A 25,435-nucleotide genomic window follows, 5' to 3' on the forward strand; every position below is an offset into this window, starting at 1 on the left:
GTGAACTGTTCATCCATACTGTCTTGTCCTACCATTATTTTAGATGATCCTATGAAAGGTTAATGTGTGAGACATAGAAAAGTTGGACAGACTATTTACCTTTTTTCACCATGTTTTATTATAAGGGAGTGGCTCTCCCTGTCCCAGCTGCAGCACAATGTGCAATACTATGGAGCCAGAACAGTGACACTTACATTTTAGAAGTGAAAATCTGAAATCAAAATACAAATCTGAACTGTAAAAGGGAACATTGGCACTCAAACACATCCTAAAGCACTAGGCCTGAGAGAGGTCAAGTGGGTCTCTTTACCATGAATAATGCTCATTTTTATTTTAAACATCTACATCTATCTTTCTTCCCCCAGGAAGAAATCTCAATCCGATGAACTGAAGTTAACAACAGCACTTAAAAGTAGTTTTTTTTTGGCTGCATTACAGACTGAATAGCTTACTAAAATATTATTATATAATAATAATCTCTGTCAATTAGGTTATTTTCATAAGAAAAAAATGGTTAGTGGGACAATAGTAATTTCAGCCATAACTCTCATAATCTCACCTCATAAAGTCACGCCATTTAGTTATTAATATTACACAACAGCCTTTGCAATGCAATGTGCCCAAGAATAGAACATGAGACACTACTTTTGCTGAAAAGAAAGTTGTAAAAGAAGCTGATGAGCCCCCTGTCATTCATAAAAACGTAGAATATGGAGTTACAACCAGCCAGTGTGTAGAGGTGTGGTTATACTGTAGCAGCCTGGTGTAGTTTAGAGCAGATTTAATGAAGGTAAACACAGTGAATATTTGTACTGAATGGCATTGCACTCTGGAGCGGCATCTCAGAAGCTGCAGATTTATCAACACATAGTCCTGCTGCCTTCAGATGCTGCCAGGGTTTGAATGAGCTGAAGGAGAAACGTTTCATATAGTATAAACAGCTGTGAACAACAGATAGAATCCACCACTTTCATTAAAAAGATCAGTCCAAATGTTTTTAACAACAGTAGGCATTATTTTCCCTGCTGATTTCAGTAGGAGAATGTTTCATTGAAATAACTTATTTATATGTCAAGCATTCATCTGTTATTACAACACATTTACAGCTCTTGTTTATAAAATCACCAAGTAGCAGTGGAGTGACTTTGCTCCAAAAACAGATGAGTAAGACTCATTTTCCACAAAAACACCAACAACTCACTTCACACCACAATACCACACAGACTGGCAAAGCCAATTTCAAGGTCAGAAAAATACCAAACTGTCTATGTGCTGCTTGCACTGATTACTGCACTATCACGAAAATGAGGTCCTAATGTTGTATTTGGTGGTGAAATGATTTAAACTAGTCTGAACTGGTAGCCATAATAGGTAATTCACAGTCCTCTGTGGCAAGTTGAAAATTCTAAATTTAATATTGATTTCTCTGTTCACACTTAATTATATGTAAATGTGGTGATATAATGATAATAATACTAATAACAAGAAGAAGAAGAAGAAGAAGTTAAATTTGTATAGCACCTTTCACAAACCCAAGGATGCTTTACACAGACAGAAAAAAGGAAATGAATCAAACAAAACAGAACAAAACTAAACTAAATAAAGCAGAGAAGGAGGAAGAGACATTTCCATGGAAAAGAAAAGTTTTTAACTCAGACTCAGATATCTATACATATAAAGCCCCAGACGCAGCATTGTTGTACTGTCCAATAAAAATATGAAGCTTCACTTTACTTTCAGACAAACCAATGTGGAGGAGCTCTCACATCAGCACTGTCCTGACCTTCACTGCACCTGAGCCCCTTTTAGATCCTGCCAGCACACACAATCTTAATGGTTTAATGCAGGATTTAAGTGTGAAACCTAACATGGGCGTAGAGGTTCTCAGGTTGCAGTTTGACATTATTGCAATTCCATAATTCATACTCATATTTACCAAATGTTTACTGAGTCATTTGCTTTTATATGAAATTTGGGGAAACTGTACATCTTGAATGATTGAGTATTGTTTACCATTTTCACTATTTACTAAATATTTAAATTATTAAATAAAAATAAAAAATAAAAAAACAGTCAGTATTGTCTATCTCTGTGTGTATTTTGATGTTGAGCCAGACACAGACTGAACCATTTTGAAATAGCTAGTCAATCATTGTGCAGTTTTAGTGGTATCTGCTTTCTTATTGTTTTTAAAGGGTAAATTGGTACTTTTTTGGTTTGGCCATACATAATTAAGATACATCCTGGTACATCATTTTTTTAAGTTTAAGTTTGTATGTATATCTTACCTGATTCTAGTCAAAAATACAGTGTATTTAATACCAGGTTAGTAGTGGTCAGTCCTCACACCATTCTCTTTTGCTCTAATTTCTTCTAACCCTGGTTTGTTCATCTCTTGGATGCCTAGCAGGCTCGTGATTATAAGGCTATTATCAAAGCTCACAAGGTTGACATCAAAACTAGTATAAGTTTTCAAATCCTCAAAGAGCAGTCATTTTCAAAATAACCACCACTTATTAGAAGGCCTGAATGTATTAATTGAGAGCACAATTATTGACTTAAATGCTCCAAATGACACCAATTAGAAAAGCTTCCACTTCTCTCTAGAAAGTCTAATTGCAGTCGTTGGCACTTTAAGGTACTTCTGGACAAGCTTCAGTCTCAAGTTGTGGTAGTAGCTGTTTGGGCTGAATCCTATCTTCAGTTTTTGTGTGTCTTCTTGGCTAATCATTAAAACTGGCATCATCCCATCACTGAGTCACTGTTTATTTGTCAGTGTCATGGTACAACTCCTAACCTTGACATGCTGCATTTTGAAATTCAGTGTGTTCACATTACCGGTATAGAGAAAGCCTTGTAGCTGTTGTCTGTGAGACAAGAATTCAAAGCTGCCAAGGTGCACACTGATAGATAGATAGATAGATAGATAGATAGACAGATAGACAGATAGATAGATAGATAGATAGATAGATAGATAGATAGATAGATAGATAATGACCAAGCCTTTTAGGACTCCATAAACTGTTCAGATGTGGCTGGATCTCTCCTTACAGGTGTCAAAACACCAAATATGTATACTGTCGATAAATCATCAACAATATTACCATGCAACATTAGATGTAGTATTGTATTGCCTTTTAAAGTTATAACCACCCAATACACTTATTTATAGCTAAATAGTAACTGGACTGTACTTATATAGCATACACATAGCACTTTTTCAGTCTTCTGACCACTCAAAGCACTTTTACACTACATGTCACATTCACCCATTCACACACATTCAAATCAAACCTATTGCAAGCCAATAACTGATTCATCTGTGTGCCATTTATTTATTTATGTATGTCGGCCTAACATTAACTATGTGCATTTCATTTTTGCAAATGAGCCAACATGCACTCACACACACAATTACATCACAACAATTACAATGCCACTTGGGTATGAACGCTTCATTGTTGCTAACTATTAGGCTATGTGTCATCTTGCCTGTCACTTTGTGTGCCATCTATTAATCCCCGCACCATCCCCATCACTTTTACCACGAGATGTCACTGTAGTGCAGCGACATGTGCATTACGGTTGAGTGTTCATTAGTTTACATAATTATTCTCAATTTTTAGAGAATAACAATTGAGGCCCCTGCTTGAAACTCATATTGTAACTCACATTTACTGTAGTGTTGTGTCGTTCGCGAACGTGTCGTTCGAACGAACGAATCTTTTGAGTGAACGAAGTGAACTGAATCATTTCATGAACTGATTCGTTCCTTTCTCAGGTCAGTTCAGTTGAGCTCAGCCGCGAGCATGGCTGCCGGTCGGGAGTGGAACTGCCGCGACTCACTCACTCGTTCACTGTGAACGAATCACTCAGTGAACGACAACACTTTGACTGACTCTGAGTGATTCTGTTTCCCCTTCGCGGGGATACGCTTTCATGCCAATAGCATCAGTTTCTCCAGGCTAACGAAAACAAACACACACACACGCCCCCATCCCCATTATCGTAATGGACTTAGGCACACATAAAGTAATGAGAGGAGAGGAGACAGAAGAGTGAGTGAGAGTCACTCAGTGCCCTGAGTCAGTGAGTGACTGACACAGCGCCACTTTCAGCACAGTACGTGAACGAGATTCATGTCCTCAGCATGTCGTTCAATGACTCGTTCGCGAACGTGATTCGTCGTCATTCAGTTCATGATTCAGCCCACTTTCAGCACAGTACGTGAACGAGATTCACGTCCTCAGCATGTCGTTCAATGAATCGTTCGCGAACGAATCACGTTCGCGAACTGCTGAAAGTGGCGCTGTGTCAGTCACTCACTGACTCAGGGCACTGAGGGCTGAGGAGTTGATTCACGTTCAGTACATGTACTGCTAACATTAGCGCTGTGTTGCTAACATCAGTGTAGCATCATGTTATGTTATTTTACTGTGCACAGAGGACACTTTCACTGTGTAATATTTTTAGTGCATGTATAAGCAGCGCTGCGTCTCCCGCGAATGATTGTATAATATAGTCCTTGAACGCACCGTCCCTCAGTAAGTGAACGTGAACCTCAGGGCTGAATCATGAACTGAATGACGGATTATTTGGCTGTTTATCAGTTCAGGGAGTTGGAGAGCACTGAACGATTCGGTGAACGAATCTTTTGAACGAATCATTTTAATGAACGGATTCTAAAGATTCAGTACAGTAAAAAGAACTGCCGTTCCCATCACTAATTTACTGCCCACTGAACTCTATAGAGGTGGTGGGAGAGAGGAGGGTTTTGGCCAAACTGTCCTCCATCATGGACAACACCTCTCACCCTCTGCATCAGACTGTGAGGGTCTTAAGCAGCTCCTTCACTGACACACTAATACACCCCAAGTGTAAGAAGGAGCGCTTCCACAGGTCCTTCATTCCCACTGCAGTCACACTGTACAATGGTGCACTATTATACACTTGTTTTTTTTTCTCTTATCACTATCTGTTTGAGCTGCTGTAGCAATGAATTTTCCCCACTGTGGCATCAATAAAGTTTTATCGTATCTTATCTTCTCTACAACCTGCGGACGTCTGACGTTATACGGTCAGGTGTCAATTACGCTAATTTGCTATTGTCTGGAACGCGTGGTCATTTAGAACAGCTGGGATTCATCATGTTGATGCAGGTTATTTACTGTTTCATGGTGACACGAGTGTTTGAATCTGACGAGAAACACTCACACGTCCGCCTCACGAATAAAGTAAGAGAAATTTAACTTGCGAATACAAACATGTTCTTGCATGATGCTCATTGTATGTTATGTAGAGTAACTGACAACTCCTCTAATTAAATGAGCTTCAGTAGAAGTGCTTGTATGGTGACAGAAAATGGTTTGTATCCATGATGAAACCAAATGTTTGAGTGAACATTTGAAAACAAGCTGCTCTGGTTAAAGTCTCTGTTTGTTTTCTGGTTTGGCAACTCTGTGGTCTACACCTTATCTGTTTCTTATCTCATTTATCCTTCATGATGTTTGCCACTCTCTGTAACTCCCTCTCAATGCTGCTAACCTGTCTGTGTCTATAAATATCTCCAGCTCAGTGGTCTGCTGTGGCTCTCTACTCTACACCATGAAGCACATCGAGCTGCTGCTGCTGTCCTCAGCAGTGCTGCTCTGCAGCGCTGCTCCAGCGGTGGAGTTGGTAACATGCAGTGAAGACAGCGGTGCTGCGGCAGCACATCTGGCAATGCATCACATCAATGAACGTCATGACCATGGCTACAAGTTCAGACTCAGCGAGACTCAAGATATCAAAGTGGTTACGGTACGGGAACTAAACACGGACAGTAACTGTACACGTTTACTCAACTAATATTGTAGTATGTTGAGTGGTCTTACAGATAAACGCTGTCAACACGCTGGAAACACTGAACTACATTTAACTGACAGATAGCAACTATACACCATGAGATAGTTTGTACTCTTCAGGAACTTTGAGTAATGCTGGCCAGGGAAACAAGGAAACTCTGCTCAGCATCAGAATCCACTAAAGCTAAAATTGGGACAGGCAGCTTTTGTGACAGTGGCTTGAATTATTATTTTAGACAGTGTGTCAGCAGGTAGTGTCTGATTTGCTCACTAGTATTTTTACTTATCAGTTTTGTGTGACAAGAAAAGGGTGTTGTCCAAAAACAAGACACTATACCAATATGTATAATGTTCACCTTTATCTGAAGGGACTTACAATGTTTTTATCAAGACAAAGACAAATGTACCATGAACAATGAGACAGTAGTGCTACTTTTTAAAGAGGCTCATGATGGTGGCGTTGGGACATTAAAAACATCATTGTACCTTCCCAATAATTGTGATCGTTATGTTCTTACTGTGTGTTTCCAGGTCGATGGGGACTGTGATGTTGAGTTGCAGTTGAAGCTTCAGGAGACAAAGTGTCATGTTGTTAATCCCAAACCCTTTGAGGACTGTGAGATCCGTGAAGAGCATGAACGGGTAAATACTCATCATGTTGTTAGAGCCAGGAAGAAGAATGTGCAGACCTTTTTGTGTGTGGTTATGCATGAAATAACAAACTAATTTGAAACGCCTATTAAAGGCATTCATGTAATGTTAAAAGTAAACATCTTTTTCTTTGTAGGCGGTGATGGCCAACTGCACTGTTATGATCACTGTGAAAAGTGGTGATGCGAAAGTCACCAAATATGAATGTGACACGAGGCAAGGTATGCTTCTTTCCTGTTATGTATTACACTGTATTGCTACACAGAATATTGATATCGGACAATTCGGCAAAAGCCCTGGACCTTGGGTCTCTTTGTTTTTTTTTTTTTCTAAATCCAGTTTTTACAATGATTCATTCATATATTTGGATATGGCAACTGTGGTATGGTTAAATTATTTTATAATTGTTTGAATTTTGATCTTGTTTTCAGATACTAAAATGTGAAAATTAACATTCAACTTGATATATAACAATCACACAAAACAATGAATCTATCAGCAGAACACACAAGGTTCTCTTAAAATCTCAAACCACTGTATCACCTGTACAAGACTAACAAGAAACACATTTACAAAGGTTTATCAGATCTGAACTTATCTGTGTTAAATGCAGATATGATGATGCTTGAGCAACTCTGGTAGGTTCAATAGTAAGTTCATCTGCATTTATACTTTCAAATACATTATCATTTGAGGCAGAATGATCAAACCAACTGACATTAAAGTTATAGCAAATAAACTATGGTTATGGTGCTTAGGAATGACTGCTATTCGTTCTGTCAGCCAGATGCCAATACTATCCAGCTGCAGCCCCGGAACAGAAGCCCCTGACGTGACAAAAGCGTCTGGCTTGACGGAAGTGCCCCTGGCATGATGGGAGTGACGTAGAATACCAGAACTTAGGTTTTTTGAGGATATGCGAGTACCTTGCTGCGGTAAAGATCATAGACATATATACGTATATATGTGTATGGTAAAGATGGCCGTCAAGAGCGCCGCCATATCCAATCCTTGCCGGAATCGCTGCTCATATATTGCCAATCCTTACCTGAAGTGTCAGGCAGAAGTTAATCGCCGCTCTGAGCAAAAACAACGGTATAATTGACTCCACAAGTTTATAGGCTACTGTAAGACTCAGAAGTTAGTTAGTTAGAAGCCTACACTAATCAAGTTATAATGTTAACATTTCATGGATTTAACTTTAATATCAACATTATGAATACAAATTTGAATATTATGTTTGTGTGGTGGTGGTAGGGAGGTTCACTCTCTCACACTCACAATAGGACTGATGATAACTAAGATTGAATAGAGTTCTCAGATTAAATAAAACAAGGATTAATCTTCTATACAGTATGTTAGTTCTTAATGACTTGATTAAATAAGGGTAAAATAAATATAAATGGACAATTCATAGCCTACATGCTATATTAAGCAATTCTGTTTTATTAAAAAACAAAACATTGACTTGCAGGATTAAATAAAGGTAAAACAAATGAGGGACAATTCATAGACACTATGTTAAGCAATTTTAATTTGAAAAAGGAGGCCACTTCCGTCATGCCAGGGGCACTTCTGTCAAGCCAGAGGCTTTTGTCACGTCAGGGGCTTCTGCTCCAGGGCTGCAGCTGGATGCTACTTGCCAGATGTGCAAATTTAAGAGATTTACAAAACACTCACTCATAATGATGACTTTGTGTAGCAAAAACTAACGTGGAGATGGTGAGGATCTGCCCTGACTGTCCCTCGCTGATTCCACTCAACAGTCCTGAAGCTATGAGGTCTGTGGATGAAACAGTGAAAATATTCAATCAGAACACCTCCAACCAGCACTACTACATCCTGCAGGAGGCTGGACGGGTTCTATCTGGGGTAAAGACAATCTCTCTCACACACACACGCAATTGAGGACACTGCACCTAGTTGGACAAGTTAGATCCCCTCCCGAGTATGCTTGAGAGGTCATCTGTTTTAAAAGCCAAACACTGCATGACTGTTTGTATCTGTAATGGTATGGTGGTATGTACATGGCTCACTAATGTCAAAGGTGTAATGTGAATCTCACTCCTTGCCCTGATTTCCTCTGCTCCTCTCTCAGTACATGATGAGAGCAGGGATGGTGTACTATCCTGAAGTTGTCCTTGTGGAGACTCATTGCCCAATGGGATCCAGAATACTTCCTGAGGCATGCAAACCCCTCTGCCCTGACAGAGCTGTAAGTGCAACTCATACATGTAGAAGCTTCATTGATGTGTCATGTACTCAAATGTATAAGAGGACACGTAAAGGATTTGATGGGCAAGCTCTGGTTCTCTAAATATGGCTTGATGTGTCAGGTAGCTTAGTCTCTTAGCAGCCACTCTCTCTTTGTCTCACTAGCATTTGCTTTGGAAAGGTTTGTTTAAGTGGCTTCAACCCCAAACACTGATTTTTATTCTAGACTTGTCTTGTCAACAAATCAAAGCCCAAAACCAAATTAGTCTGAAGTGCAATACTGTCTGACCTCCCTATTGTTTTAGGCCCTCAGCCCCAGGCCCACTGGTTCCTACTGAAGACAAGCTCACATATAAATAGTTGAAGTGTTTATTAGAAAACTGTAACTTTCACTTTCCCATGCTGAGACTCTAGCCTTCGCCCAGCCTTCGCCCAGCAACGGTAGAATCTGCCCTGTGGGTACAAATGCCCTGTGGGTACAAATGTCAGCTTAAGTGGTGTCCAGTGGGTTTGCAGGTGAACAGTCAGCTGTTAGTGTGGCCCTTTGTCTGCCTGGCTTTTCCTCCCCTCCGCCGACTTCCTAGCGGACCATCGACTATATAAAGATGGTAGGTAGTTATATACTTTATTCATCCCCATAGCGGGAATTCAGGTATCCAGTACCTCCATTTAGACACATGAATAATACAAAAATATACAAAGACCCTGTGGTTAAGAAAGAAGGTAAGAGCAGATTAGATTAAACGGCAACCTAAAAACTATTATTATTGCAGTGCCCCGTGACTTTTTAGTGATGTTATTGCTGTAAAGCCTGATTGGCCACAGGTACAAAAGACCCTCTGAACCCCTCTGTCTTACAGCACAGTGAGATTAGCCTCCTGCTTCCAGCATTGCTCTCCTGCACTTTGAAGGTGTTGTATTGAGGGTTTTGGGACCGCTCCTGAGAAGCAAAGCCAAAACCTCTTGATTGCCTGGCAGCAATATAGGTCATAAATCCCACCCCCTCATTTTAGAGAATGGGACATATGCCAAATGAAACAAAGTATACATCACATCAATTTTTCCCAAAGATGGTGTCTGTCATTTTATGTGCTTATCATGTAGCCCATGTTCAAGTGCAAATTTTTCTGATAAGATTAATTGGTCATTTAAAGATATAAAAAGGATGTCTTGAGTGACAGCTGTGACAACTACCCTAATTCCACCGCCTGACTATTGCACAGAGTAGACCTTCAGTTTATGCAAATTGGCAAAAATCCATCCATGAGGCTTTTTGGTAGAGCACTTCAGTGGGTGACTGTTCAAAGTGTCTTCCTTGCTCTTTCTCCAGAGACAGGAGTTACCATCTCCCTCCTTCTGTTATGTGACTTATCTTCCATATTAAGGTCACATGATAACAGCACTATCACCATTGGTTGAAGAGCATATTATGGAGTTGAAAAAGAGGTCTAGAGAGTGTGATCTCAGTACAACTGAGTGTAATGTTGCATGTTTCAGTCATTCACTGTTGGTTTCCTACATGTTCTCATTGTCTCTGTCCTCTCTGTGAAGCATCATGCTGTTTGCAGTTCATCCTATTCTGCCAAAGAGGGACTCGGGTCTGTTGAGTGTGAATTCTATCCTCCATCCGTAAGTCCAAATTCTAAACATGTTCTGTTTATGCACATAATCTACTTCATGTCTTGGTTGTCTTTCCAAAGCATCAGTAGAAAATGACAAGCAGTTGTCTACAGGGGCATCATAAGGGGGTGAAAAGTTAGGATGATTCTAAGGGCCCATGACTGAGAAGTGCCCTAAAAACATTACAACATGGGTTGTTGTTGTTTTTTTAATTAACTTACAATCATCAAGACATAAATAGGGTATTTTATTTACAATGAACTAACACTTTATTTATTTATTTTTTGGCAAAAATTACCCACCCAAAGCCTCCGTATTGCCCATAAACCCCCCTCTATTTACATCAATTGGTTGAGTCCTGTGTCCTGTGTTCTGTGTGAAGTGCTTTGAGGTGACTTTTATTGTGATCTGGCGCTATAAAAATAAATTATATATTTTTCCCATATCCTAGTCAGGTTTTTGTCTTTTTCAATAATAAATTAAAAAAAAAAAAAGAATCACCAAGATATGTTATCAAGGGGTGCCAGAAATGTGAAACAAATGTACAGTTACACCATGCAGAAATTCACATCAAGTAACTTTCTACTGGCTCTGTTCTCAACAGAATGTTACTGCCCTCAGCCCTGGTGAGCGGGAGCCTGTATGTAGACCTCCATATCATGTAGGCCCTCCGCTTCCTCCTGGTCATGAAGGACCCCCTCCCCATGCTGGCCATGGACCCCCTCCCCCTATCGGCCATGGACCCCCTCCCCATGCTGGCCATGGACCCCCTCCCCATGCTGGCCATGGACCCCCTCCCCATGCTGGCCATGGACCCCCCCATGTTGGTGGTAGAAGACCCCCTCCTGGTCAAGGAAGACCTCCCTTCACCCCCCCCCCATCCCATCACTGCTATTCTCTGAACCTGCTCCAGTCTGACCCAGCTCTCCACCCAATTTGCCCCTGGCCTCATCCTGAACTGCACCCCCGTCCCAAACATACCTAAAGATATACACACGATGCCATGTTAAGGTGATTAGACAACAGCCTCTAATGTAAGAAATTCTAGCATATTAAAGCGCACATGTAAAAAAACTGTTAATTTGTGACTCAAACCTTTTCCACTGAGATGTCTGAGAGACATGAGTGATAAATTAAAAACAAATGTTAGATGAGTTGATATTCTGATATTAGTACTGTAAGTAATACCGTGATGAGGATTGAAAAACAGTTTATTAAAGACTAGACATTGAATACACACTAAAATACAACAGAACAAAACACAATATCAACACTTCTTCAGGCTGGCAAACCTAATGTAGGTTATATATTAGGAAAAGTTCATACTCCATGATCACTGAAACCCACCATGCAGACAGTTTTAACAGCATTTACTGAACCAACAAATGGACTAAAGATTGTAACAAACTCTTTCCCTCTAAACAGGTCAGTATCAGTCTTGTAGTGGAGCAGTTTGAGGATTTAATGCACCTTCATCCACCTGGATCTGAAACGAAGCTCAGTCATCTTGTTGCTTCAAGCAGAGAAGTACGCAGAGACTACGGAGGGCTTGGTTCGTTGAGGGAGCTCTGAAAAGATTAAAAGAACTTCTATTACATGATCTTCACTCATTCAACATGTGATACCTGTTGTGTGATTTGCATTTGTTTCCATGCACTGTAGACACCTGAGGCCTGTTTCACAAAGCCAGTTCAGTTTCATTCACCGTCGTTCGTCATTTACCCATCTGTCTGTAAATGTTGAATAAGTGGACCACTCAAGACAAAACTTTTCTTTTTTCATTAATATTCACACATTAACTCGGTTAGTAATTTTCTGTCATGTCAGCTCATGTTCGTTTGCTGCTGCTACTGTATTGCTTGTATATTCTCATTAATATTTCTAACTCCTCTGGGGAAAATTAGGAGGACTGAGCCCTTTGTTTCTCCTGTTGTCATGGTGAATCATGTTATCTGTGCTCATTGATGAGGGCTTGGTATCTCCTTGCTGCCCTATGTTTGTACTTTTTAAATAGAAAACATACATTTTATATTGTAATATTTCTTTACTGGACATAAAATATAGCTAACAGCAAAAACCTCCATCTCCCTTCAGGCATTCACATTGAAGTGACATGAGCAGGTATCAGAGATAACTCCTCATTTTAACTCAAATAAACAGCTGTTCATTGTCCATGCCGTGCTTTCAAGGCGAGCAGCAGCAGGTAAATAGAAACAGGGCCTCCAACAGAAGTTCAGTTCAAAGCGGTGTGCCGACAGTTAGGACATCCAATAGAAAACAAAGCAATCAAACTGATTTTGTCACTGACGTTCGCTTGTCTCATTCAGTTAGGACTTTGTCACAAAAGGCCTCATTTACTTCCATTGGTGCAGAAAAACTATTCATGTTTATACATTACTTCATCCCCAAAATGAAGGGTTAAAGTAATTTAGTTCCTTAAGATAACAGCAAAAAAATCATACCAAAAGAAACAAAACTGTACTTATATAGTTATAAGTATTTACAATAATACTGAAGAAGAGCTTATGTACCTTTGCTTTGTTTGCTTACAGTCTGTTTAAAAAGTTTGATCTGAGTGAGTGATAAAGAGTGTGTTGTTGCATTTGTGTAATATTTCTGTGAGAGCCAATTAAGATGTACATATGTTTAGGTTATAAATTGATTTACTAATTTCTATAAAAAGGTAATTTAATATTATTTCAGAGATTACTTTTTGTTTATTTTAAATGAGTTTAATTTGTGTTTTTGTTTAATTTCAATTTATTTAGAAAACAGTTATTCCCTTTTCCTTTGAAAGTTTTATATGGGATCAGTTATTTAAAATATGAATAGACCTACAGTTAAGCTGGACATTGTCTTCTATTATTAGTAGTGTATTACAAGTTTCACTCACATCAGGCTAACCTATATGGTAGCTGCCTTAAAAAGTCAAATGAGCCATCATTTTAGTCTGCAGATTCCAGCAGGTAGAGATGATCTAGGCTGTTGGGGAGCAACACAGTTTTTCCTTTTAATTTCTGACACTTTACAGCTTACCTCTGTACATTTCAAAATTATTCACTGCTCTTGAACCACTTACATTTAATAAAAACTGGACAAAAAAATGGAAAAACAGCCTGGTCTATTCTCACACTGCAGACAAGACATCATCTGCTGAAGTGGTCAAATGAAACTGGTATTTACCAGTCAATGTAGTTGTACCTCTGTGAAGAAGATTGGACGGCAGACCATAGATTGGGATGCTATCGTCTCTCCTCTCAAAGTACTTTGAATCCAGAAGTGCAGAGTCTCCACTGAGGACAAGAGGAAAACACATGAGCGTGATTTATAAATGAATGTCATCTTTGTCACAGCCTGACAGTACTGGAATGAAATGAAATCTCCCTACAGACAACACACGTGTTGAAAAGGAAAACAAATATTTTATCATAATGTAAAGAGATTCAGATGTCTACTTTAGACTCAATATGTTTCATTATGTGGAAAGAAAAAGCAATCATCCAAACTGACATGTGTCTGTTGACTGGCTGCATTACTTGTTGATCAGCAGCAGTGACATCAGCAGCGTCTACAGGAGTCACAGCAGGTCTGCCTGTCTGAGGATAAAATTGTGCCTGGAAAAAACGCAACAACACACTGACAGTTTTAGCCAACACTGTAAATAGTTGGTGAAGGTGTAAAATGATATGCAATATCTTACTTTTGAGTTGTATTCTATACTTGATGAAGAGTCTAATTTTATAATCATACTAATCATGTTTAAAGTCGTACACAAGTGGGAAGGATAAAGTCAACAAAGAGCTAATGATTGAGTTTGTGTTAATATGGATGGAAGCACAGCAAGGAGCTCTCTCTTACCCTCAGTCCTGTCACTGTAGATACAACTGAAGGATTCTCCAAACGTTCAGGAGACTGAGGCTTTCTGGGCATCTGCTTTTCATTTAGCTGCTTGTTGAGCCAACTTATGACTACAATAAAATACAAATATGATAGCAAATGAGAGAACATTCCAAAAACTGCTAAGGCACTTTGATCATAATATTTCTACAGTGTAGGAAGATGGATGTAGCAGTAAAGTAGTATAGGCACATTTTTTTGGATGTGAGCAGTAGTCTCTAGAGGCTCCTCTAATGTAAGTATACTCATTGAAATAAGTGAGATAAGCTTCCTCACCATTCTCATTTGTTTTTAACACCTCTCTGCTTTCATTTAGCTTCTGTACTGTTGTCTCCAATTGCTCCTTCAGTTTTGAAACCTGTAACGTATAAATAAAATTGTCATTAAGTTCATAACTTCAAACTTTTGATTTCTCATTTTTCCTCAGGAGAACACAGGACAAGTGATTCACAAAGCACATACACTATGTATGCTGTAATAAAGTAAAAACATGCTATTTCATTTCTGTCTGGACTTTGAGTCAATATGAGGACAAAAATGACAAAAGGTATTACATTTTCAATTAAAATAATGCTCACATTGGAGGAACTGGAATTACAAATGCAAAAATGTGAAGAGAATATTTAATAGAACACCTTTACCATTTCTAAAGTGAATAGCATCAGCCCATTTACACCTGGTATTAAACATGTGATCTGTATCTGGATACTCACAACCCTACTCACAGCCCTGCAAAAGTGTGAGTAGTAGCAGCAGCTAAAAGTCTTCCCATGTAAAAAAATGAAAGACACCCATCAGTGGCATTGCTTCCCCTTACCTAAGAGTCAACATCACCACCAGCTCTACCTCCCTAGTTTGCATATTGAGACTCATTCACAATGTGGAATGAGTCTCAATGTGGAAAATTAAAATGTATTTTAATACCAAGTGTAAAAGCAACAAAATCCAGATACAGATCATATTTGTACCAGCTGGAAGTGGAGTCTATAACACCTTTTGTTTTCTTAACTGGTGTACATTTACAACTCTAGCACAGTGCCTCTGCTTTTGTCATCTGATGTGTGGTCTCTATGTGAGATCTGTATGTATGTAAGAGCTAAAAGTCCACAGAGGCAGTGCTGCTTTACAACTGTAACTGTGCATGAGACCATCAGCCTGTACTTTACCTTCACACAAACCAATCTACCATCAACAATAATAGGTGAACAGTAACAATAATAATAGATCGACATTAATCTCAAAAGGAAGTATAAGACTTAGATTGGGCTGTAGCTCATGAGAACCCCTCTTGGGTGACCTTGGTTCTTAGGAAGCCTCTCAATCAATCAATCTTTATTTGTATAGCGTCAAATCACAACAAGACCCAACATTCCCACATCAGCAAGTACTTGGCAACAGTGGCAAGAAAAAACTCCCTTTTAACAGGAAGAAACCTCAGAACCAGACTCATAGTGGGAGAACATCTGCCTCGACCGGTTGGAGTAGAGAGGAGAGAGAGGAAGGATAGGAGAGAGAAGTGGCTCTCCATTCCTGAAAACTAATATATTTTCAATTAGAAATGATTTAATTCAATCAACCTTATATGAAACATCTAAGTCATTACTTTCTCATAGTTGTAGTACAAACATTTTAAAGTTGTGTTTGATGGTATGTTGTAACATCATAAGGGATGTGAAGTGCATGCTGGGATACTTTACTACTCCTAGTTCACCCACACATCCACAGTCTATTAACCATTTAATCATGGCCATTGTTTGCATTCACGTTGTTCCTCTTTAATTCAGATTTGATGGATGCTGCCATCTGCTGGAGTTTGTATATGTCTACACCCTCCTCTAGGCCACACCTCATCATGAGATGAGTTTGACTTCTTAACGATGGCTTGATGCCAAAATGTGTGAGGAGTTTTCTTTTTGAACTCTAATCTGACCATGTAATGACAATGAAGGCATTTGAAATGTTTTAAAAGAGAGTTTTGGTATTTTTTGTATTTCATGTATCCCTATCCAAAGAGGAACCTCAAACAAAGTCATTGTGAGTCCAGGAAGCACTCGTACCCACACATTGTTTTGGTTAAATGCAGACTTTGAACTGGAACAGTGATGGAGCCACTTTACCAGTCCAGTTTAAGAAAGGCCTAAAGAAAGCTTAATGCAGTGTGTCTGCAGTTTTCATGATTTGAAAACATACCTGTTCATCTTTAATGATGAGCTGCTGCTGGGCTCTCTGTAGATCCTTTTCAACATTCTCAAGTTTATCTGATGTTTCCTGGAGGACCTTCTCCTGCGACACAGTCACTGTGTTTTTCACCTTTATTTTTCCAACTAGACCTCGGACCTCCAACTGCAGTTTCTTAATGATACTATTAGCCTGGATACAGAAAGATAAAGGGAGGTAAGAAAGCAGACTGGACCATATTCATGCTTCAGGTGAAGTTAGAATACTACTACTGCTACTGCTACTACTACTACTACTACTACTACTACCACTACTAATAATAATAACTTTATATAGCACTTCTCAAACACTTTCAATTTTACAAACATTTCTCTTGTCTACAAAATACATTTTAAGTATGGATTCTTTTTCAACATGTCTGGCCAATACAGAATGATATAAACTTGGTAGGTCAAAAGGCAGGTTTGTATGACACATGGAGTGATGTGTTACTCAATGACTAAAAGGCCTGAGGTCAGATATAATGTTTTTCCTGAATTGGTTCAGTTTTGAACTGAAGCTATAACAGCAGATAGGCAGTTTGCACACAGATAAACAAACCTTTATCAGCTCATCAGACAGCGACTTCACTGTTGCTTCAAGTTTTTTAATCTGGAGTTCTTTACTTTCAGCATTTTCTTCCACTGATTCCTACAAAATAAAAACACACAGGTTAAAAATGTACAACTGTAAATAATAAGTCTGAGGTTAATGTAAAGCTTTCCAGCTATTTTCATTTCTGTTCTTTTCCAAACAATCCAGATGTGATGTTCATTTCATTTTCACCTTTTTATTTTGCACAATAATAAGACAAAAAGCAAAGGATAAAGAAATAACAACAGAAGAAGGATAGCGGCAAGAAACCAAAAAAGGGCTTATCAAGGGCCTCTATCTATATTATGCAGAATTCACCTGTTAGATTAAAAACAAATAACTACGAAATAGAAAAAAAACATAAAATAATAATAGTGTGCATGCATGTGCACATTTACCTAAGATACATCACCAATCAAAGATTTAAAACTATGACCTCACCTGACACCTGACCTCTTTATAATATAACATCATCTCTGAACCACCTGACCTCTTAAATATACAATGACATCATCATAAGTCCTGCTCAATATTGGCAAAACGCATTCAAATTTAAATAAAGGTAATTCTTCCAATTCTTTTACTTTTCATTAGATTTTTTAGGTTCAGGAGCATTCAGTCTTACTTTTAGTAATAGAAATGGTACAAATGTTATTTCAAATGACATAAAACCAACAAAAACACAAAATATAGATATTAATAAACCTGATGCTGCTTTTAAAACTATTTTTTAAGACATTTTTGAATTTCTCATCATGCCAACCCTTATTTGTCACTGACCCGTACACATCTGCTGATGAATGATCGGTGCTCTTAGTTTGTGTTAGTCAATGAGGCATTATATCTGGATAGAAGAGTTAAAGTGCTTCTACATTGTTCAGTTTGTCTGTACTTGTCAGATAGATAACGCTGCAGCAGAGTAGCAGCAGTTTCTGCTCTGTGCTCAAACTGATTATTTAACTGGATGTGAAACACCTTGTACTAAAGGTCAGTAGCTGTGTGGAATAATCTTTATTTATGTGTGATGATGACAGTATAATGGTGGTGCATTTAGTTTATTGTTCTTGCTCATCTGTCTTAAAAAATGTTTCAAGTCTACATTTCACAGGCAAACAAAAATAGATTACAACTGTAAAGAAAGAAAACAATCTGATTAGGTTTTCTTGGACACAGCAAGCCAACTTAGAAACTACTGTATACTTCTAAAAATAGATGTGATACTGTGTCCACAATAACATCAGTATATGCTAAAATGGCATGCTATCAAAAGTCTTGACACTGAAGAGTGCTGTTGTTTCCCAACATCCTGTCAGGTGTTTGAAAGAACACTTAGAGAAGTTGCAGCTCTCACCTTCTGCAGCTGAGTGGCTTCCAGGACTTCTTTTGTGCGGCACATGAGCTGATCCTTGTCCTTAATCTCCTGTTCCAGAACAGCCACTCTCATCTGCAGCTGGCTCACCAAACGCTCCTTCTCATGGACCGCTGTGTCCAGAGTGCTGTTCTCTCTCCTCAGAGACAAGACCTGCTGCTTTGAGCGCTGGCACTCCTACACACAGAACAGCAGGATAATCAGACCACAGTAGAGCTGGACTCAACAGAGGAGCGGGGGGGTGGGGGTGGGGGGGTTTAGGGTTGTATACAATCGCCGATGAACACCCCATCAGCGATGACTGTCGGACCAACCCTACCTGGTGGTGCAGTTTGTTCTGACTCATTGCACAGCAATTCTCTGCTCTTTTTGGTTGAATCAGTTATTTTCCCCTACATGTGTCAGGATTTTAAAGGTCTAGTAATCTGCATACATTCATTCTTCATCTGGCACTTACCTCCTCTGCACCCACTAGTTTAATTTTCAGGTCTCTGACGACAGACTCGTTCTTGTATTTCCTCTCTGTGAGCTCTCTGCAGGAGGCTTCCAGCTCAGTCAGTCTGCTCTGAAGCTGCTGGCTGCTCCTCTTATGAGCACTCTCTAGCTCGTGACGGAGCTGCTCACTCTGCTGCTGGAGCCTGCTGTGTAACTGAAACAAAGCGCTGTTACACATTTTCTAGTGTAGCTGGAAAAAAGCAAACAAACATCACTAATAACTCTTGAACATAACCACCATGGTGATCAACATATTCTTAGTTTCCAGAGAATAATTGCTTCCCCAGTAGATCACAGAATGCACTACTTTTTAAAGAACTGCAGAGCTCATAACTCATAACATAGCAGTTTAATAACAGCAGCATTAGACAGTGTTGTCAGGCTTACCTCTACAGCCTTCTCTCTCTCTGATTGTAACTCCTGAGAATGACGGCTGGACAGAGAGCTGCTCTGACTCGTCCACTCTGAACGCAGTTTGTCCAACTCTTTAGTCTTCTCAGACAGAGTCTGTCAGGGAGATACACAGAAGTTGAGATAACATTTTTTTTAAAGCACTCTCATTATAGCAGTAGTAATGAAACTCTGTACATATTCTCAGTATAATAGATTTTACAGTGTGATTAATATACAAAATGTTTGAGCATGAAATTAGTTACTAGTTTGTAATTTCTTAATACGTATGGAGACAAAAAACAAAACAAAACAAAAAAACATTCGACTGACACCTCTTACATTCCTCACATGACTGCAGAGTTCCTTCAAGTGACTGACCTGGAGATCTGTCAGCTGTTATGTTTTGATGTTTTATGCTGTGAAAAGTCCTGAACTTTTCTTTCTTTTTTTGACGTGATTCCAGTTTGATATTTTGCTGACACTGAAAGAGAAGTCTCAGCATGTCCCTCTGCTAACAGTCTAGTGATTTTGTCAACTAGAGCAAACTAAATACTTTGAGAAAATGTGCAGCATAATGACATAATGCAAGCACACAAAAATCCAGAAACAAGTGACTTTAATGACACTTTACGATCAGTAGATGAATGTAGGTAAAGCTGTCTGCTTTTATCTCCAAGCAAATATGAGATATTCTTAAAGTAAGATCTGTTGTTCACAGCAGATTGGAAATTGACCAACTGCTAAAAATATTTAAGATCTATTTGATACAAGACAATCCATGCCACTGCATCTCCTGCCTTACACCACAACAGGAAGAGAAATGCCTTGGCAGTTAGTGACTGATCTGGTTCAACCAAAACCTGATGTTTGAGTCCTGCCTACAGCTGGAGGATTTCTGCACAGAGTATTATGACAGTAAATCTTAACCCTTTGAGGTACAAGTTCAGGGTGGTCCTTGAGGACTTACAGAACATCGCTAACCAAATTATAGTTGTTTCCTTCTCTACACTGCTTGCACTGATTCTCTCAAATAGAAAGACTGCAGCACAGCTCACACTAAAATGATCAAACAGTTCCATTTGTTATGGGACAAATCTTCATTTCCCTAAACTCCCTATTCAAAACTGAAATGTTGATAAATCTGCAACCTATAATTTGAGAAGTGCTGCGTCAGATTACAGTGCCATTCTACAGAGCTGTCCTGACTGCTCAGTTATAAGTCAGTATTCGGTTGTTCATATGATTAGATTAGCATGACATGACCAGACTTTCAATCCCTCTATAAGACTAAATGAAGTTGTAAAAAGCCTCAGTGTTCCTGACTGTTGCTTTGTGCCGCTGTGTGTTCACACTGGGCTGCTGATCCAAACAAACATGCTGTTCCATTTACTCATTTATTGTTGTCATGCTCCACTGTGATTGGCTCAGCTGTTTCAGAGATGTGAGACCAGTGATGTGATCTAATCACCTAAGACTGACCACTTTCTGTTGCACTTGTGAGACTGAAATCTAAGCAGTAAGTCCAACAACAAAGCTCACCTGTTGAGCATAACTCAGCTGCCTGGACAGATCATCTTCAGTCTTCTTAAGCTTCATCTCCAAGGCCTGCTTCTCTGCCTGAAACATTGAAGCGTCCTTAATAACAGAGTCTTGACTTGATTACTTACATTCAGGGTAATCAGATAAAGCCTTAATAGTTTTTAAAATATCCATGTGACGGTTTTTTATTACCTTTGATAGTACAATGAGAATATATTTCCTCTCCTGATCTATCAGTTCTCTTTATAAATCCTTTAAACATGTGGTACAATATAAGAGTACAACTTCACGGAACTGAACTCACCTGGCTGAAATGTACAAGTAACATACAAACAGTGTGTAAAGTCAACCACCTCAACTAACATCAGATGGAAAAGGTATTGGAAATGTTTCAATTAAACACCGTTGATCAGACAGCATTCTAATCAGTTTTACTGTTCACAGCTCTACTCGGGAAGCTAGGCAGTATCATGATGATGAATTTTGCTGAGTGAACCAACCTTCAAGGAAGTCAGGCACATTGCCAGATAGTCTCTGACAAGTTTGTCAGAGCCTGGAGTAAGCCGCAGAGACAAGTGGTTCAAGTGTTTGAATGCATTTGTCTCTACAACACTGAAGCTGGCGGGACCATCGTGCACTGGAGACTGACATGACAAGTGCAGGAGAAACCTGTGGACACAAATACAAACAGTATGCAGTGTGTGGTGTTGATCTAATGCTAAGAGATTAAAGATTAAACTTGATATAAGACCTAATAAAAACCTGATAAAACCATCCACATACATGTCCTATTTCCTCCAGGAAATTTCAGCAAAAGATTTATCCAAATCAACTAATTCCTGCATCACTCTAATTTCAAAAGTTTACAAATTTTGTCTATACCTCACAATACTTACACAAAATATCTGGTATTTTAAACCTGCAAAAGCTGAAATTTTGGCCACAACTTTTGGGGCAATGGAAACAAGTAGTGAACAAAGCTCATATCATCAATATTTAAATGAATGATGATGTTGTTCCATAATTGCTGGATGAAGAAATAAGCAACTGTTTGCCAACAAATTCAACCTCGCAATTTAGAATGGTGTTTCTGTCCACCTGCTGTATAGAAGTCCAATATTCACTCTCTTTTAGCTCTGTTTTTACTCCCTGCCAACTCCTGAGGGAAATATCTGGCTCTGTAGCTGCTAAATGCTCCACAATGTTCACCAGCTAGTCTACAGCTAACTGTGTGTGTTTGGTGCTGAGCACCAAACACACACTGTATTGTACAGTGGTTTTTTAGAGCTTGTTCTCTGAAAACAGCTGCCTGCTGCTGCCTAAAAATGAGAACACTAAGAGTGAACCAGAACAGTCAAGTTGCAGCCAGACAGCTAATGAGATGTTTGGGTTAATCACAGTTGAAAGTCACCCACCTGTGTGAAAATCGCAGTTATTCAGTCTCTAAACTCTAGTCTGAAATGAATTAGGATACAAGCTTTGTGACAGAATAACAATAATGTGGACTACGTTAACCTACAACCTATATGTGTCCTTACAGTGTAAAGCTGAATTTATGAAGGATAATAGTGTGATGATGACTTGTGGTGGTTCACATGTCTTCGTACCTTGGATTGTCCGACTCTTGCTCAGAATAGCACAGATTAAGCAGGTCAATAAACTTCTGAGGAAATGATGTAAAGTCTATCAGCAGACCCTGCTGGACTTTCAAACTACACCCACAATGACAGAAAAAGAAAACATATGGGTAAGTCAAACATCATCTGTTAATTGGTGCAAACATTGAGCATTATACTTTATGAACTTACCTTTGGAAATCATCCTCAGATATAGAGAGATTAAAGAGAAAATATGGATCTAGATCATCTGTCAGTCTTACTAGAAGATCCTAAAATAAACCAAAAACAACAACAGGTTAGTCATGCTGAGCTTTGTTTGTTAGCTCTGAGATGAGGGGAACTCTGGGTTCACTGGCAGCTTTTCATGCCTGACGTAGCTGTTACTCCATGGTTACAGTAGATATCAAAACTTATATCACAACGCACTCATTTATATCAGGAGATAAAAATTAAAATCCTGGTTGGGTATTAGTTTGTATTACTATATTTAATAACATTAGCTGAGAAAAAAAAAGATTCATGTGATAATGTGTCTGAGTGCATGGTTTAAAAACCATGATCACAGATTCATAATCTGTGTGCACACATTTGTAAACCACTCCACTGATGATGGCTTTTTCATTCATCACCAGGAATTTAACTCAGAGTGAATATACTCAGAGTTGATTCAACTAACAGTAATTAGCTCTTGAAACTAAAAGCTAAGTTTTCCATCTTAGAGTGAATTAACTCAGAGTTTTAGAGTTAGGCTCTGTTAAACCAACTCTCTGGAACAGAATCCAGGAAGAAAAGTCTCTTTAACAAGTAGTTGGCTTGTGACAGGAGAGTTGCTGGTTCAATCCCCATAAACCTGGGAGGGGAAAGTGAAAAAGCAGCACTTTCCCCCTTTCTTTATCACTACTGGGGTGCCCTCAAGCACCTTACCCCATCTGCTCCAATGGAACTGCTCAGTGGCTGGCAGATTAGAATGTGATTTTACTGGGCACCTTCCAGGTAGGACTGTGTAACTGTATGAATATGATCAGAGCACAAGAACAGTTTTGAATTTAAAAGTTAAAGGACTGAAGTCTGCAGAGCGGCTAGAGAAGGAGAGGAACAAGTGTATGTCTCAAATATGTGATGAGGTGGCTATCTGTTTCTAATTAGCTGACAACTCTATTACCACTATTTAAATTGTATATGCAATGCTTCTACTCACCCGTTTGTGCACTGGACTTGTTGTCAGCTGAAGCTCAATGGTGACACGGATGTTTGCTTTCCTATAAAATGAAACCATTAAAACTTATAAATAACAGTCCTGTTTCAAACTGTGTGTAAGCATAACCAATAAAAAATATTATCTGCAAAATCATTTCAAATCTCAATTATACCAGTGCTTGAACTGATTATGCTAATGTCATTACAGTAAGCAGTCAGAAAATGGTGTATGATGTAACATTTCTCATTACAACACAACTGATATAAAAAAACATTCTGGCGCTCTTGACTTTTTTAATATTGTGAAGATGAATACTGATGGCTATGGAGACATCATTTACATGCCTGCTTCCCAGACAGGCTCTGTGGTCCATAGTGTTTCCTTGTAATTATCTACTTAAATTCTTATTATGAGCTACTCTGTACATTTGACCATGCTACTTATTGGATGTTTCAATCAAACAATCTTTATCTATATCACAAGAGAGAGAGAAGTACATTGAAAATCAACATAGTAAATAGTAGATCCAGGACAGGAATGTGTCATCCCAACATCTACAACCCCAGGTTACCTGTTTGCCACCTGTATTACTTTATTCACTTGAGTATCTCAGGTTCATACTGCCTCGCCTTACAAGCAGTACTGTTGTTGTTTTAGAACAACTGTAACACACTAACAGTAGTCTATATTTGTCATTGCACAGTGTTACACTGGTTTCAATGGTGATTTTTTTCCCTCATTGCCACTCTTCATTGTCTGTGAAGCTAACATGAACTCAGCAGCTGAAGTGCAGAGTATCATTAAATGGTTATCAGCCATTCTGAGCTTTGTTCAGCAGATGACAACATAATTTAATCTATATAATAGAGAGAAATATCAGTTTGGTAGGATGAGGGACAGGAAAATATAGCTAATAAGAAAGTAACTCGCTGTTAAAATGACAACACTTGCAAATCAAGGTTTACTTTAGAAGACAATGCTGAGCGCTGACATTTTGCACCACCAAATGTAACATTACAATAAAACATTGTAGAAGAATTTTGGAGGACAAACAAATTTAGTCTGTCAGAGGACACTTGCCAAAATAATAAATAGCATAAACACAAATTTGATCATTGTTGCTAATGTACACAAAACTAGCTAAATAACGATGGCTTTTAAAAGTTAGAATGCCGTGTATTTTGTCTTGATCTAATATAATAAATCAACGTTTACATTTGAAAGCTGTATTTGCCGCTGTGCAGGGTGAATATGTATTTAACACGTTGATGACCAGGCGTTGTGAGTTCAGCTTCATCAGCTTACCTGTCTTCACTGTCACTGCACCTCACACTCACTGCCAATACTCTGCTGAACAGTTCCTCCATATTATTTCACTGGGGTCACTGAATAAGCTCTACTGTCTTTCACCACATAGACTGCACTAGTTTATTGTCTGATATTCCCTCAGTCTGTATTTTTAATTGGCGGTATTCACCCGCCAACAGCATCGCCCTGGAAACAGAACTTTGATGACCTTCTTCTTCCTGCAGTCGAACGGCGGTTGGAAAACATAAAGGGTTTTACCGCCACCTAGTGACTGGAGGTGGAACTTACACATGTAAACTTTCACGTCATTGTTGGTAAGATGTGGAACAGTCTTTTATAGTGTGTGCACTGTGTCCCCTTCCTGTCACAGACTGACAGTTTACTCAAAAACCAAACCGACTTAATGCACCCTCAAATTTTGAGGTGAATGAAAATGGTGACCAAATGTTTGTGTCAAGATAACTGCTTGACGGGTGCC

General features: G+C 38.9%; 2 protein-coding genes across 5 annotated transcripts; one reads left to right on the forward strand and one right to left on the reverse strand.

Annotated features, from left to right (window-relative positions):
- The first annotated feature begins 5,574 nt into the window (after positions 1 to 5,574).
- ahsg1 (alpha-2-HS-glycoprotein 1) lies at positions 5,575 to 11,950 on the forward strand. 4 transcript variants are annotated; one of them, XM_053321771.1, is made up of 8 exons: positions 5,575 to 5,799; positions 6,375 to 6,485; positions 6,631 to 6,715; positions 8,197 to 8,366; positions 8,593 to 8,709; positions 10,260 to 10,337; positions 10,933 to 11,339; positions 11,754 to 11,950. In XM_053321771.1, the coding sequence occupies exons 1-7, from the start codon at positions 5,605 to 5,607 to the stop codon at positions 11,311 to 11,313; spliced, it is 1,137 nt and encodes a 378-aa protein (XP_053177746.1). In that variant the 5' UTR covers positions 5,575 to 5,604; the 3' UTR covers positions 11,314 to 11,339; positions 11,754 to 11,950. The 4 variants fall into 4 exon arrangements, with proteins under 4 accessions (XP_053177746.1, XP_053177745.1, XP_053177747.1 ...); XM_053321770.1 differs by having other exon boundaries at positions 10,933 to 11,362; positions 11,754 to 11,878; XM_053321772.1 differs by lacking the exon at positions 11,754 to 11,950 and having other exon boundaries at positions 10,933 to 11,061; positions 11,110 to 11,715.
- Positions 11,844 to 25,016, reverse strand: sass6 (SAS-6 centriolar assembly protein). The gene is made up of 16 exons (XM_053321755.1): positions 24,955 to 25,016; positions 23,650 to 23,710; positions 22,641 to 22,720; positions 22,440 to 22,544; positions 21,333 to 21,501; positions 20,833 to 20,910; positions 19,288 to 19,407; positions 18,863 to 19,054; positions 18,388 to 18,582; positions 17,004 to 17,093; positions 16,416 to 16,595; positions 14,502 to 14,583; positions 14,187 to 14,296; positions 13,839 to 13,942; positions 13,530 to 13,621; positions 11,844 to 11,896 (listed from the first exon to the last, which is right to left on the reverse strand). The coding sequence occupies exons 1-16, from the start codon at positions 25,014 to 25,016 to the stop codon at positions 11,844 to 11,846; spliced, it is 1,773 nt and encodes a 590-aa protein (XP_053177730.1).
- Between the last annotated feature and the right edge of the window lie 419 nt (positions 25,017 to 25,435).

The sequence above is a fragment of the Scomber japonicus genome, chromosome 7 (assembly GCF_027409825.1).
Source record: "Scomber japonicus isolate fScoJap1 chromosome 7, fScoJap1.pri, whole genome shotgun sequence".
Lineage (NCBI taxonomy): Eukaryota > Metazoa > Chordata > Actinopteri > Scombriformes > Scombridae > Scomber > Scomber japonicus.

What these genes read in the sequence shown, in the direction of transcription:
- sass6 (XM_053321755.1), bottom strand. Translation starts at nt 25,016, where the DNA reads ATGGAGGAACTGTTCAGCAGAGTATTGGCAGTGAGTGTGAGGTGCAGT. An exon ending in AACTAGTGGGTGCAGAGGAG is followed by an intron (nt 18,583 to 18,862) that starts GTAAGTGCCAGA and finishes TTCTGTGTGTAG; the next exon opens with GAGTGCCAGCGCTCAAAGCA. An exon ending in GTCCAATCTTCTTCACAGAG is followed by an intron (nt 11,897 to 13,529) that starts GTACAACTACAT and finishes TAATCTTTTCAG; the next exon opens with AGCTCCCTCAACGAACCAAG.
- ahsg1 (XM_053321771.1), top strand. Translation starts at nt 5,605, where the DNA reads ATGAAGCACATCGAGCTGCTGCTGCTGTCCTCAGCAGTGCTGCTCTGC. An exon ending in AAGATATCAAAGTGGTTACG is followed by an intron (nt 5,800 to 6,374) that starts GTACGGGAACTA and finishes GTGTGTTTCCAG; the next exon opens with GTCGATGGGGACTGTGATGT. An exon ending in CCCTCTGCCCTGACAGAGCT is followed by an intron (nt 8,710 to 10,259) that starts GTAAGTGCAACT and finishes CTCTCTGTGAAG; the next exon opens with CATCATGCTGTTTGCAGTTC.